The sequence below is a fragment of the Silurus meridionalis genome, chromosome 16 (genome assembly GCF_014805685.1).
Source record: "Silurus meridionalis isolate SWU-2019-XX chromosome 16, ASM1480568v1, whole genome shotgun sequence".
Classification (NCBI taxonomy): Eukaryota; Metazoa; Chordata; class Actinopteri; order Siluriformes; family Siluridae; genus Silurus; species Silurus meridionalis.
Genome location: NC_060899.1, coordinates 1,317,501 through 1,332,500, shown reverse-complemented (window position 1 = coordinate 1,332,500; position 15,000 = coordinate 1,317,501). Strand labels below are relative to the sequence as shown.

General features: G+C 40.1%; 1 protein-coding gene and 1 long non-coding RNA gene across 2 annotated transcripts in view; one reads left to right on the top strand and one right to left on the bottom strand.

The window, feature by feature from the left end:
• Positions 1-3,891, bottom strand: part of mafba (v-maf avian musculoaponeurotic fibrosarcoma oncogene homolog Ba) — a 4,276-nt gene extending 385 nt beyond the window's left edge. Inside the window, exon 1 of the mRNA XM_046869774.1 lies at positions 1-3,891. This exon is cut by the window's left edge and continues 385 nt beyond it. Coding sequence (XP_046725730.1) covers positions 2,000-3,217 — 1,218 coding nt within the window. The 5' untranslated portion in view covers positions 3,218-3,891 and the 3' untranslated portion in view covers positions 1-1,999.
• A 2,621-nt stretch (positions 3,892-6,512) lies between these two features.
• LOC124399075 overlaps positions 6,513-15,000 on the top strand; it is a 39,897-nt gene continuing 31,409 nt past the window's right edge. Inside the window, exon 1 of the long non-coding RNA XR_006928163.1 lies at positions 6,513-6,931. This is a non-coding gene — a long non-coding RNA (uncharacterized LOC124399075). The remainder of the gene's footprint in view (positions 6,932-15,000) is intronic.

The window sequence follows — 15,000 nt, the reverse complement described above, 5'->3', positions numbered from 1 at the left end:
ACCATGCTCTTATTCCATATGATCTGACGACTTCTGTTAATTTATTCATCAAAAAATAAAACCATTAACTATAACGATAATGCATCTGGCCAGCAGAACCAGAATCTCAGAAAACAGAGAAAGGAAACAAAAAATTAAACAACAATACAAATAATAACCCGGATATAAACACGTTTTCATTTCGAGATTTTTGCAAAAGAGAAAAACCTGAATCCCTTTTTTTTTAACTGACCGGCAGAAAAAAATTACAGGAAAATATTAAACAAGGATATGATCGCTCAAACTCGGTACAGGAAAAAAAAAAAATAACAATAATAAAAAAGAAAAAAAAAGAAAAGCCCTGATTTTAGTAAATAATAGTTAGAATTATAATTGCTTTGATTTTTCTTTTTTTTTTTTTTCGTTCTTTTCAAATCTGGAAATTTTCTGCTCATTAAACGGACAGAAAGAGAAGTCTAATTATTTATAATAAAAAACAGCAAAAAAAAAAAAAGCAAAACGATGAGACTTTGTAGATATTTCTCGAGATTATATAACAGGCATGAGATTATGCAACGTGACAAAAAAAATGCATTTCCTGCTACGACGTGGAAAAAGGAAACACGAGCAGCTCTGGCGCGTTAGAGCGCTTCACTCCGATGTCTACAGAGCGGGAAACTGCTCCTCAAGGAATTTCATCCTGTGTGTGTGTGTGTGTGTGTGTGAAAAACGTGCATTAGGTTGTCTGTATTTTAGCGTGCGACCTTGCGACGCAAAATGCAAAGAGTATCGAGTCGAACAAAGAGTGTATCTTTGTTATGTCTCCCTTAAGGGCGGTCTGCAAAAAAAAAAAATCAAAAAGAAGAAATTGCACTAAATATACAAACTCGGCTGAATTTTAATTGATGCAACTGCAAAAAAAAGCTCCAAAACTTTTTTTTTTAAAAATGAATGTAAAAGATCCCGAAAGCTTTGCTCGTTCTTTTTTAAGACTTGCATTTTTTTTTTTTTTTTTGCCGTTGCATGTATTTACAAAGCCGAACGAACGGCATCGTTAACCGGTGATGATGTGGCGACCGGTTCATGTCTAAAATTCCCATAAAAAATCATCGATGGGAAAAAAGGAATCAATCCTAAAAAAGAAAAAAAGAAAAAGAAAAAAGAAAAAAAGATCGACAACATGCTATAGATACACGAACAAGAAAAAAAATAAAGGAGGAAGTACAAAATAGAAATTATTACCGTACATGTCCAGCATGCAGGATTAATATTTTAATGCAGTATATTTCTCGTTTTTTTTTTCTTTCTTTCTTTCTTTCTTTTATTTAACCAAGCAGGCAATAAACCGATGAGATGTTGCATAAAAGTTTTGCATACTGACTTGTTCTCAAAAAATTGACAGTAAAGAGAAGTCCAAAGAAAACAACAAGGTCCGAAGGTCCTCTTTCTCTCTCTCGCTCTCTTTCTCTCCCCTTCTTTCTCTTTATCTCGCTCTCTTTCTCTCTCTGTATATCTTCTTAGCATCGGTATTGATTCTTGTTTTCTCGTTCTGTCGAGTGCGTGTCAACGCTCTACAAAGAAATAAATCACGACTCCTGATCGTGATGAGATTCGGGTTTTTTTCACCATCAGAAAAAATCATAACGTGTGTGTGTGTGTTTCAGTTTCTCTAAAAGCAACTAAAGAATCCAAACAAACCAATAAAAACGTTGCATTGTACTCGCATGAATCTGAACCAAAAACACACCAAAAAAAAGAGAAGAAGAAAAAAAAACCTCCACCTGGAATTTTTGATTTAAAACGATTAAAAGAATTTGCCGGGATGGTGATGATTAGAGTCGTTTATTAATATGGATATTATTATTATTGATATCATTAATGTGGGTTATTTCGGGTCTAGTATGAAGGCTACAGCTGCTGTTGTAGGTGATTAGTATTATAATCATCGTGGTATAACGTGGATTAGTATCGAAGTCTCTTCGGCACAGGGAGAGGACCGAGACAGAACCCGAGAAGGAACTCACATGAAGAACTCTGGGGAAGACGGGTTGTCGCTGGTGGAACCCGCCTCGCGGAACCCGCCCGCTCCGGCGCTCGGACCCGTGGCGGCCGACGCCAGCTTCTCGCACTTGAGTTTGTAGGCGTCCCGTTCTCGCGCCAGGCGTCCGATCTCCTGCTTGAGCTGCTCCACCTGGTTGAGGAGCTGCGTCTTCTCGCTCTCGAGGACGTGCTTCTGCTGGACACGCTTGTAGCGACAGGACTGTGCGTAGCCGCGGTTCTTGAGCGTGCGCCTCTTCTGCTTCAGGCGTACCACCTCGTCCTTGGAGAAGCCGCGCAGGTGGCGGTTGAGCTCGCGGACCGACATGGAGACCAGCTGATCGTCGGAGAAGCGGTCGTCCACGCCCAGGATGCTCAGGGCGCTGGCGCTCCCGGCGCTGTGATGCTGCTGCTGTGCATGGTGGTGATGGTGGTGGTGAGCTTGATGGCTGTGATGGTTGGCGTGCTGGGCATGATGGCGGTGGTGATGGAGCTGAGGAGAGGTCGGAGACGGGCTATCCGGGTCTTGGCTGTGGTGCTGATGAGGAAGTTGCTGCTGCGTGTGAGGGTTCAGGTCATCCGCGTGTTGTTGGAGCGTGGCGTACGCGTGAGGATGGTGCTGCGCGTGAGGATGATGGTGATGATGCATTCGGTAACCCTCGAAACCACCTCCTTGCTGTAACTGCTGCTGCTGCTGCTGCACGTGCGGCGGCGGGGCATGCCCGATCAGGGCCTCGACTGCGTCTTCGGGTGTCAAGCCGAGCGCGTGAGGGTCGACGTGCTGCGGATAGCCGCCACCGGGCATCCAGTAGAGTTCCTCCAGGTTGCTCTTGTGCTCCTCCGTTGGGCTGAAGCTGGGCGACGAGGGCACCGAGCTGCACGGAGTGCTCAGCGGAGTCGACGACACCGAGCCCTGGGGCTGCTGCACGCGCGAGGGGCACGCGCGCGCGCCGCCGCCGTTCACCGCTCCGTGCAGCGCCTCCTTCTTCACGTCGAACTTGAGAAGGTCGAAGTCGTTCACGTAGTCCACCAGCGCGAGCGGGCTTGTGGGCAGCACCTCGGCGCTCATCGCGTCTCCGCGGCTGTGTGCGTGCGCGCGCGAGTGTGTGTGTGTCAAAAAGAATAAACGCACCTCCGCTGCTGCTTGTCCTTCTCGCTGCTCTTTTTCTTCTTTTCTTTCTTTGCGTTTGTCAAATCGCATGCAACAGTCTCAGTAGGTCCTTCACTTCTTTTTTACCAAGTGTCAAAAAAAAAACAACTTTTTTGTTGATTTTTAATGCATGCGCATTAACAAGACGCCGCGAGACGCATAGTTTCCCCACTTTCTTTCTGCGTTTAGAGTCTTGCTGCTTAAAAAAATGCACAGACAGAGAGAAAGAGAGGTAGAGGGGAAAAAAGTCAGTGCACGAATCTCCTTTCGCGAAGTTGAACTTGAATCATAAATAAAAGAAAATAAAGGGCTCCAGTCCCTCCGGTGTGGCAGCAAATCCGGGGAGGAAAATATCAACAAAAATAATAATAAAGAAGAAAATAAAGATTATTAATATATATTAAAAAAAAGAAAAGAAAGAAAAGCAGTTCTTCTTGTGCTCCAGCTCTGCACCGCAGAGAGACAGAGGGAGAACTCGGCGGTCGCGCGCCTGCTCCTCCTCCGCGTGCCCGCTTATGAGCTGGACTCGGCTTGCGCGCTCCTCCTCCTCCGGCGGGTTTGTCGCGTGCGCTCGTGTGTGTGTGTGCGCGTGCGCGCGCGTTATTTGAAACGGTTCTCTATGTATATATCTCTCTCTCTCTCTCGCTTGCGCGCGCTCCCGTTCCTGTTTCTCCTCCTCCTCCCGGGATCAGTGATCGCTCGTGCGCGGAACTCTTGTTCGGCCCGAAAGCTGGCTTCGGTTTTTATACTCACGGCGACTTTTGACGTCACCGAGTAGGGGGGCGTTCCCCGAGAGCTGTCTTTAGGCCTATCGGAGACGCAACACGACGCCTTGATTTACATAGCCACTCCCACTCCCCCTCCTCCTTTTCTTTCTCTCTCTTTCTCTCTCTCCACAACTTTAACGGGACGGGGTATTCTAGTTTGTAACGTCGTGAAAACGGTTTCTAGAAACACCCCGTTATTAGATAATAAAACAATAACATTTAATTATTATATTATGAATATTGATTCAGCAAAAAAAACCCGAAATAAAGAAATGATTTGTTACTTTCACACTCGCATCTTTTCATCCGTGAAGGAAAACAAGAGAAAAAGAAAGAAAGAAATAATTATTTATTTATTTGATAAATTAATAATGGGTGCGCACGTACGAGCACGTGCGCGCGCATGCACACACGCACAGACGCACGCATGCACACACACACACACACACACACACGCACGTCCAAGATTCATGTTCTGTACATATAAAGTCACCTGAATGTTTCTCTGATTCACTGACGAACCTGCGCGTGCAATTATAATCATCATATTTAATATATGTATTATTTTTTTTATTAATAATAATAATAATAATAGTTTTAGTAGTAGTAGTAGTAGTCTTATTTGCCTGCCTGTGCAAAATCTCTATAAGCTCGCTTTCGTGAGGATGGCACGATGTCTAAGTGTGTGTGTGTGTGTGTGTGTGTGAGTGCGTGCGTGCGTGCGCGCGCGGCTTGTTTATTTGTCAAGCTTTAAAGAGGTCTGAAAAAAGGCGAAAACACACCACACTCTGCCCCCATGTGGACACATTTGGCCTCCCTTTCTCTATCTTCATCTATCTCTTTCTCTCTCATCCCTTGCTTTCTTTCTTTCTTTCTTTCTTTCTTTCTTTCTTTCTTTCTTTCTTTCTTTCTTTCTCGTTTATATGTATATGAGTTATAAGTTATATTTCATTTCCATTCTATTTATGACTGTACACAAAAAAGGGAAAAAACGATAGCGTCATAATTGTAATCCACTGAATATATTAAACATGTAATAACGAGGTAATACACGTGGTACGTGATGTGATATAAGATGGTTATATACAGTAGAGTGTTGTAGTAATAACGCTGCAATGGCGCAGTAATAAGCTCAGCAGTAAAAGATAAATGCAGTAACGAATGCGATTATAACAGCAATAGTACATGCAGAGTGACGCAGTAACGAAAGCGATAATAATAATGCCGCGATGCATGCACGAGTGACACGGTGTGATAATTAGACAGTTATGTGGAGTACAGTGACGTAGTAATAATGCGATGACGGTGCAATAAAAACACAGAAGTGATGTCGCAATAACGCAATAATAAGGGCACTTAATTTGTAGGTTTAATGCAATAACTATAGAATTAAACGCAGTAGTAATGGGTAACGAAGCAAATGATTTTATAGTAATAAATGCAGGAGTGCTGCAGCAATTAATGCAATATTAATAATGCAGTAATAAATGCAGGGGTGCTGCAGCAATAAATGTGATAGTAGTAATGCAGTAATAAATGCAGGGGTGCTGCAGCAATAAATGCGTTAGTAATAATGCAGTAATAAATGCAATAGTAAATACGTGGTAAGAAATACAGACTGCTGCAGTAATGCAATAGTAATAACACGGTAGTAAATGCAGGAGTGCTGCATTAGTAGTAATAACACAGTAATAAATGCTGGAATGAGGTAGTAATGTGTAATAATGTGTGTAATAAATACAGAATAACAATAATAATAAATGCAATAGTAACATTGCACTATTGAACATATGAGTTCTGCAGTATAAATGCAATAGAAAAAGCACAGTAATAAGCGCATGTACTGCGTTTGTGAGTGTCCCAGGAATATTGCAGTGATAAACACAGGCATGATGGTTACAGTCATGCAGGAGTAATGCAGTACTGATTGGAGCTGCAATAAAAGCAGTCATAAATGAAATAATTGCTGTAATAATAAATGCGATAACAGTAACACAGTGAGAGATGCAATAATAATAATAATAATAATGCAGAAATAAATGTGTTGATAATAATAGCAGTAATACACACAGTGATGCACTGCAATAATACGACAGTAGCATGCAGTATAGTGCTGCAAACATAAATGCAACAACAATGTAGTAGTAAAATAATAATAATAATAATAATAATAATAATAATAATAATAAATGCAATAACAACAATGGAATAATAACATTGCGGTAATAAATAAAACTATAATGATAACGCAATAATAAACGTGATCCGACAATGGGGTAATGAATGTGATAATAATAATAATAATAATAATAATAATAATAATAATAATAAGACATGCAGGGATGATGCATTGTGATAATAAGACTGTACCATGTTGCTGCAGCAATAAATGCAATAACAGTAATGTTGTAATGCGATAATTATAACAATGCAGCAATAAATGCGACGATGATGACAATAATAATAATAATAATAATGGAGTATAAAGGAGCGCATTACCGGCATGTCGGTGTTGTCCTGCGTCGGCTGTAGCGTAGAGAGAGGAGAGAGAGAGGAGATGTGGAAAAGGAAAGCTCTGTGTCAGCAGTACGATGCTAGTTAATGATCTATTAAGTGATGCGTGCGTTGCTTAGCGTTGCTTATGGACAGGGCAGGAAAAGTGTTGATGTTGCTTCTTCTACTAATGAGATTCCACATCCTACGAATTTTTAGGAACAGATAACAGGAATAAAATCGGCTGCAGCACTCCAGCATGGAGCAGTGGGCCGAGCGAAGGCGCGTGCTGCAGGACGCCTTCTACTGCAGCGCCATCCGAGTGCACAGTCGGGCCTGCACTTACACACACACACACACACACACACACACACACACACACACACACACACACACAATATTCACTCATTTATAATGCTCACAGGACAGGACGCTGGATTTCGGGTGCTTTTGGTTTTGTCTCCTGATTGTTGGATCTGTTGAAGGTTTCATCCTGGACATGAAGGTAAGCTCCAGAGGCTTTATCAGGAACTATAAGACAAAAAAGTTTATTCATCTTTCTTTAAGCGTTCATTAGGGTCTGTTTTTTTTTTCTCTCTCTCTTGAAGCTGATTGACATCATGTAGCGCTTCCTCTTTTTCCTTTTGTGCCCCTTTAGAGAGGCCTAATGATTAACAGGAGCAGCTTCAGCACATCATTCATCAAACTGTAGGGAGATGAGAGGAGTGTGTGTGTGTGTGTGTGTGTGTGTGTGTGTGTGTGTGTGTGTAAAAGAGAGAAAAAGAGAGACAGAGAGAGCAAAAGAAAACCTTACGTTGTGTCTTTTTTTAAGCTCAAAATGTTCATATTAAACAAATCTACTAATAATATAATAATACAATAAAAAGTTATAAAATAAAATTAAAGGATGAATAAAAATGAGACGTTTTATATTCAATCGGAACAAAATGTATATTTTTAATCTTCCATCTATTATTTGTTTCTTTTAAACCCTTTTTAAATAATTATAAACTTTTTATTATTTTTGCACTTTCTGTTTTGGTTTTGTTTTGTACCCATTTGTTCATTTCAGCATTAAATTATTAGTTTATTTAGATTTACACTTTTAATTTAGTGATTAATATATTCAGCAAATTATTTGCTTCTTAGCTCATATTAATAATAAATACATGTATTTATTTGTTTGTTAATTATTTGTTTGCTGTTTCAGTTCAGTTCTGCAAAAAAATCTTTGGTTTCTTTGTCAGATATTCGTTTTCAATAATTTTTGGAAAAATGTACACACACACACACACACACACACACACACACACACACAGACACACACATTATTTATTTATTTGTTAATTTATTGATTTATTTAATATATTTTATATACTTTTTTAACTTTACATATGAACCTATTTTTCTCCAGTGTTTATTTGTTTAATTGTTTTTCATATTTATATATTTTTTGAATAAACAAACAGATTTTATATTTGTTTTTTTTTACTAAAAGTTTATATTTTTCTAGAGCAACCAAATATATGCTTTATAATTATAAAGAGAATAATTTATAATAAAGATTTTTATTTTTTAGTTTGTTTATCTATTTACTTGTTTGTTTATTATATAAGAAAGAAGATGTGTATTTTTTGAAGTGCTCCCTAGTGATGGGGTCAAAGGGCATAAAAGCATCCATTTCTAAATTTAAATAATTGATTTAAATAATTTAAATAATTGATTTAAATAATTGCGATTTTAGTGAAATATCTTTAGGTCTGAGTATAAATATTTAATAACTAATGTAAGATATGTTCTAAAACTAAATGAGTGGGTTTTAATTAACGAACAAACAAACGAATGAATAAATAAACAGTAAATAAAATGTGATAAAAACAAAAGACGTAGATGTAGTAGTGTAAATCTGCTGATGATCTGATGCTTCAAGCATCTTATTCCATTTGTAGTCCACATTCATCATTAAAATCAGCTCCACTCTTCTGGAAAGATGTTTAGATTTTGTGGCCTGAAGTGCAGTCAGCGTTCACATTCATCCCAAAGATGTTCAATAGGGTCTATAGCAGGAGGTCTTCCACATCTTCCAACCTATGGAAAGCAGATCTTCATGCCACTGGCTTTGTGCACAGGGACACTGTCACGCTGGAACAGGTTTGGATCTCTTAGTTCAAGTGAAGGCAAAACTTCATGCGAGTTTGGAGAAGAACCAGATATTGTCTTGTAAAAGGCATCTCCTAATACTTTTGGCATTATAACATATATTAAATTATATAAAAAAAAAAGAAAATGACAAAACGATGTAAAGTGTGCCAACAAACTCCACAACGAGTCTCAAAGATCCTCGCGAAAGTTGAAATAAACACAAATCACTCACCATAAAGCGCCCAGAACCAGTCTTTAATTTACGCCTGAATATTTACTGGCTAGCTCAGACATTCTTGTTTACTCGAACAGGATCGATCTTCCAGCACAATCATCCATTATTAAAATATTGCGTAAACTGCATCTACCTTTAAGAGCATCGAACAGGCACCGATCGATCGGGAAGTGTTTAAAACCGGGGCTGAGATAAGTGCAAATAAAGCGCCTCATAAATATGAAAAAAGGAAATCAATAAGAGACCAAAATGCACACACACACTCACACACACACACACACACACACACACACACACACACACACCACATACATACACACACACACACACACACACACACACACACACACAAACATAAAACACAGGTCAATTAAAAGTTGGACGTTATTTGCTAGAGTGCAGCGCCCCTGCTGGCCGTTTGGTGTAACACATGCAGTTCAGAGGCCAGAGGATGTGACAGTGATGCTTATCTTCAACATTCGCATATTCATCTATTATTCTGTTTCTGTCCAAACAGTTTTATTTATTGTTTTAACACCTGCCTTGTCCTTCAGAGGAAGCTCATATTAATGTTAATTTTAAACATCTCATTCCACATATAGTCTCCATTTGCTGGTCTAATAAGCTTCACTCTTCTGGGAGGATGTTCCACTGTGGAGATTCATGGCGATTCCTTCAGCAACCAGGGCATTATACACGGGTGTGTGTTTCTTCAGGATGGTTCCTTGTTGCTGAAACCCGTCTCCCTCGTGTGTCAGGATGATGGTTTGTGGTTCCATTCAGCTGTGTTCAATGGAAAGGTGAGAGGTAGAAAGAGCAGAGAGAGGCAGCAAGAGGAGCTGAGAGACAAAAATTGGCAGCAAGACGGAGAGATGGGCAGAAGGAAGAAGGGAATAATGGAGAGAGGCAGAGGGAAGCGAGGAAAGTTAAACAGTGGCAGAAAAAGGCATCAAGAGGTGGATAGAGGCAGCAAGAGGTAGAGCGAGGCATAGAGAAGGAAGAGAGAGAGAGAGAGAGAGAGAAAGAGAGAGAGAGAGAGGTAAAGAGTGGCAGCAAGAGGTAGAAAAGGAAGAGGAAGGCAGAGAAAGTTAGAGAGTGGCAGAAAGGCAGTAGAGAGAAATTGTGAAAGGCATTAATATGTATAAAGAGGCAGAAAAAGGCATCAGGAGGTTAATAGAGGCAGACAGAGGTAGAGAGGTAGTGAGAGGCAGCAAAAGGCAGAGCAAGGTAGAAAGAAATTCAGAGATGTGGAGAGATGCAACAAAAGGTAGACAGAGGCAGCAAAAGACATGAAGGGTGAAAAAAAGGCTGAAAATGACAGAAAGGGTTAAAGAAAGGCAGCAAGCGGTAGAATGAGGCAGAGAGAAGCAGAAAAGGGTATTGAGAGGTAAATAAAGCAGCAAGAGGTAGAGAGAAGTTGAAAATGGCATAGAGGGGTAAAAGAAGGGGTAAAATGCAAAAGAGACAAAGAGGCAAAGAGACTGATGTCATTTCCACAATCTACGTCCATATGTGATGCCACTGGGTGTTGAGATTAGTAAGGAACAGCAGCAGCAACAGAACACATAGAACCTGGAACGGAATCAACCACAAAGTGAACCATCTTTCCTCCTGGTACTCTGGTTTCAGCAACAAGAAACCATTGACATTTATGACATTTGGCAGACGGCTTTATACAGAGCAACTTACAGCTACATCTGAGCAGTTGAGGGTTATGAGTCTTGCTCAGGGGCACAGCAGCTTGGTTAGGTAATGCTGGGATTCGAACTCATGACATTGCAAGGCCTTAACCAGTGAGCTACCACTCCCCCCCTCCCCCCGAACCTTTCTGTGTTCGTGAAAATATTAGCGAATAAAATAATTACATAATCACGCCTTCTAACATCTTCGCTTTATAACCAGCTGAGGAAGAGAACTTCTGGATGAGGAGATGTCTTTTATTGGAGGTAATCGGGAACTCCAGGCTGGTACGTTTCCTTTCTCCTCACACTACCACTTTAAATCTCTACTTTCCATGACCCAGTTTTCCGTGACTTTACCTTAGCTCATCTAAAACTCGAGCATTTTCTCTACACACGGCCCAGTTTTCCATTGCCGGAGCGCCACAGAACTTCACACGAGAACCTCTGCATCACGCAACTCAGCAATGATGTAGCGCAACGTCGCGCTGCCGTTAGCGTTTCCCCTCTGTGCTGCTGAAATAAGACACACACACACACACACACGCAGACACACACACACATATACACACACATACACAGATACAGATCAATAAGAAATGAAAGAAATAACTCATGCACGAACGTTTGGAATCGTGACAAAGGTCCTGCTGCTATCGTCGGCTCTACATCATGTAGTGGAAGTGATTCTGGAGGAAAAAGTCCCTTTTATGGTACAGAATTGATTTTATGCTGGACGTCTGCTTGGTGGCATGTGGGCTTTGGCTGGAGATGAAGGGAAACTACAAGCATGTCATTATTTTGCATCATTAGTGAAGTATTATTTATAGTTTTTGATTAAAACAGTTCTCTGGAATGAATGTGATCTTGTAGGGAGGAAGTTGTCTCTCTCTATCTCACAGTCTGGAAATTTCTGGAAAACCTCCTGTCGCGTATATAATAATATCGAGCCGATCTGCAGCTACAACTACACAAATCCGGATAAGAGTTTGAAAACAGCGTTTTTGTCTAAATCCACATTTTCGTTTTCAATCGATTCCCAAAAGTCGCTCATCCGCGCTGAAATGTCTGAAAAAACGCTCACGTCCTGAACAAACCGTGAGACCATGTCATTCCGCCCGGTGTTTATTTACTCTCCTGCTGTTCGAAACATCGCGGCAAAAAGTAAAAAATGCGTCATAGTTTTCACACACGGTCCACACTGTGATGTCACAGTTGTGTAGCACATCTTTAAATACAATCTTTATAATTATTCAGTAGCTCAGACCAATCGAACAAGTACAGAACATTTTAGACTGGAATACACAGCTAGCTGCAATAATGCTAGTAGGAGAAAGGCGCTAACTACACTGAAGCTAATCGATGCAAACTGTGATAATAAAGTAAACACATAGGTTTTTATTCCAATTTCAGTGTCTGTGCCGTGCTTCTTGTAAAAGATGTTCTTTACTAGTTGTTCTGACCTTCTGCAGTTCAGCAGGATTTAGGGGCGGTGGCTGGGCAGGTCGTTCCATGATAGATATCACTTCAAAAGACTGTCTGGTCTCTAGATAACGAGGACAGAGTTCGGACGTACGCTTCGACAAGAATGGTGTTGAAGTATGGAATGGGAGCCATGTTGGTTAATTTCACTATTAATCCTACATGTATATAATAAGTTTGCACCTTCTTTAAATAACAAAATAAAATTAGTTAAGTGGAACATGACAGAGCTGCAGGTATTTCAACCAAAATGTACTGTTTTTGTCTGAAGTGACACTAACTGATCATATTTACCTGTAAATTATCAAGGAACGTGCATAAATGTTTCGAAACATGTAAAAGACTCGGTTTTACTCCAGTACTCATGTTAGTTCTCACTCTCCAGTGTTCTGTACTGTTGAAAGATTTATGATCAAACTCTTGATGTCACCCAAATGAAGATGGGTTCCCCTTTTTGAGTCTGGTTCCTCTCAAGGTTTCTTCCTCATAACATCTAAGGGAGTTATTTCTTGCCACAGTCACCACGGCTGCTCATCAGGGTTAAACACACACCATTCACCTTCACTGTTGATTTCTGTAAAGCTGCTTTGAGACAATGTCTGTTGTGAAAAGCGCTATACAAATAAACTTGACTTGACTTGACTTTTACGAATTTCCGTGGCGATTCATTTAAGCTCACGAGTGTTAGGAAGTTCAGTTCTCTCTCTCTTTTTCTCTCTGTCTCTGTTTCAGACATCAGTAATCGAGTCATGTTCAATTATATTGTCATTTCCACCAATAGGTCTCATCTCATTTGCATTTGATGTTACAGTAACATCTTGAGAGCCTTCAGAGCTCTAGAATGTCGGCAGGTTCTACCCCACAGGTTCTCAAACTTTACAAGTCATTTTTGAATGAGTCTTTAATGTGACTCAGCAGAAAGAGTCGTCTCACCCGAGCAAAGCATCGCAAAATCTCCAAAGTCTCCAGAGTCGTTTGTTCTTTTATCACATGACTCCCATAGATGCGATGCAGGTGATTAAAGGATTAAAGAAACAAAATGAACTAAACAACTGAAAAAATCTTTCCATCACTGTTATTCATGAGCATTTTCCAGAAAACGTTCTGCAAGCTCTGATTCTCTCCCTCCATCACCGTGATTGTTGTAGTGAACCTCACTCATGCAATCTGAAACGTAAAAATACACAAATTTGGACTTTATTATGAGTTTACTATGTGCTTCTCTCTGGACATCCCATTCCACATTTAGTCTCCATTTGCTGTTATAATGAGCTCCACTCTTCTGGGAAGATGCTTCACTGGATACTTTTTGTCGAGATTCATTCAGACACAAATGTGTTGATAAAGTCAGGTACTGATGTGAGTGAGAAGGTGAGGAGGAATGGGGTCTAGACAGCATTCACATTCATCCCAATAGGGTTGGAGCTCTATATCTCTGTAGTACCTCCTCTAAACCATGGAAACCAGATCTTCATGGAGATTCATGATTTTGTTGTTGTTGTATTATTGGACCACTGGGGTTGAAAAAGAGGTACAGGGTCAGCTTTAACATATGTTAAAAAAAATGGAAAGAAAGAAAGAAAGAAAGAAAGAAAGAAAGAAAGAAAGAAAGAAAGAAAGAAAGAAAGAAAGGATGGAGAGCTAAATAAACGAGCAACAGACACTGTGAAGGAAGTGATACGTTGGGGGGAAAAAGCGAGAGAGAGAAAAGGAGGGATAAACTGCGAGTCGGCTTATAACAGATGCGAAATGGAGGTTATAGAGAGAAAGAGAAAGAAAAAGAGAGAGAGAAAGAGAGGGAGAATGGCTGCTAAAAATCATTAATCTTACTGGGATCTGTGTCAGGGCACAAAAGAGTGGAGCGAGGGAGAGTGGTGAAGAGCGAGGGAGAACGAGGGAGAGTGGAGGAGAGCACAGAGCCCGAGTCACTGACCCGCTGCCAATAGCTGGTGAAAAGCCCACCAGCCTTTAATAGACTTTTGCTGATCCGACACTCGTTCGCACAAAGAGCCACTGGCGTCCTGCAGGCCTCGGGCTCCACGGCGGCCATGATGGATGACCCCAGGCTGGGGGTGGAGAGGGAGGAGGAGGAGAAGGAGGAGGGTCGGTGGAGGGAGTGGGAGGGGGTGTTATGGTGTATTTCAGGCTTGTATTTTGGTCGATCTGCTGTTGAAGGTATCACAGGTTCAAAGCGCTTCAATGGAAAGCCATCAAAATGTTATTATTATTCAATATGAATGATTATTAAATCAGATAATTATTGGAAAGAGCGGACGACTGGGGTGTGAAAAATATATTTCAGTGTTCAGCCTCATATCATATTGTATTACATCCGATCATATGGAATAGCGTCATACAGTATAGCATCATACGGTATCGTATCGTATCGCGTTGTCTCGTATGATATTGTATTGCATTCAGGAAGGAATAGTTCCTCAATTTGGGAAAAAATTATCGCAGGAAACTCTAAAATAATAGATTGTGTCATATCATAACCATATCACATGGTACCAGTTTGTATTGTATCAAATCATATCATATTGTATCTTATCGTATAGTAATGTATCATATCGTGTCATACTTTATCGGATTGTTTTGTTGTGTATTGTATCGTATGGTTTTAAATTGAATTGTATTGTGTAGTATAGTATGGTATGGTATCATAATCATATTGTATCGTATCACTTGTGTCATCTCGTATTGTATTGCACCCTAATGCATAGTATCCTATCATATAATATTATATGATGTGGCAGTGTATCTAATGGAATAGCATTATATGGTATTGTATCATATGGTGTCCTATAGTATGGTATTGTGTCATTTAATATCATATAATATCATTCTGCATCCAAATGTATGGTACTGTATCATGTGGTATTGCATCATATCATATGGTATCCTATTGTATGGTATTGTATTATGTGGTATTGTAACTGTATGGAATCGTATCATATGATATGGTATTGTATTATATAGTAGCCAATCATATGGTACAGTATCGTATTATATCACTTGGGTGGTACTGTATTGCAT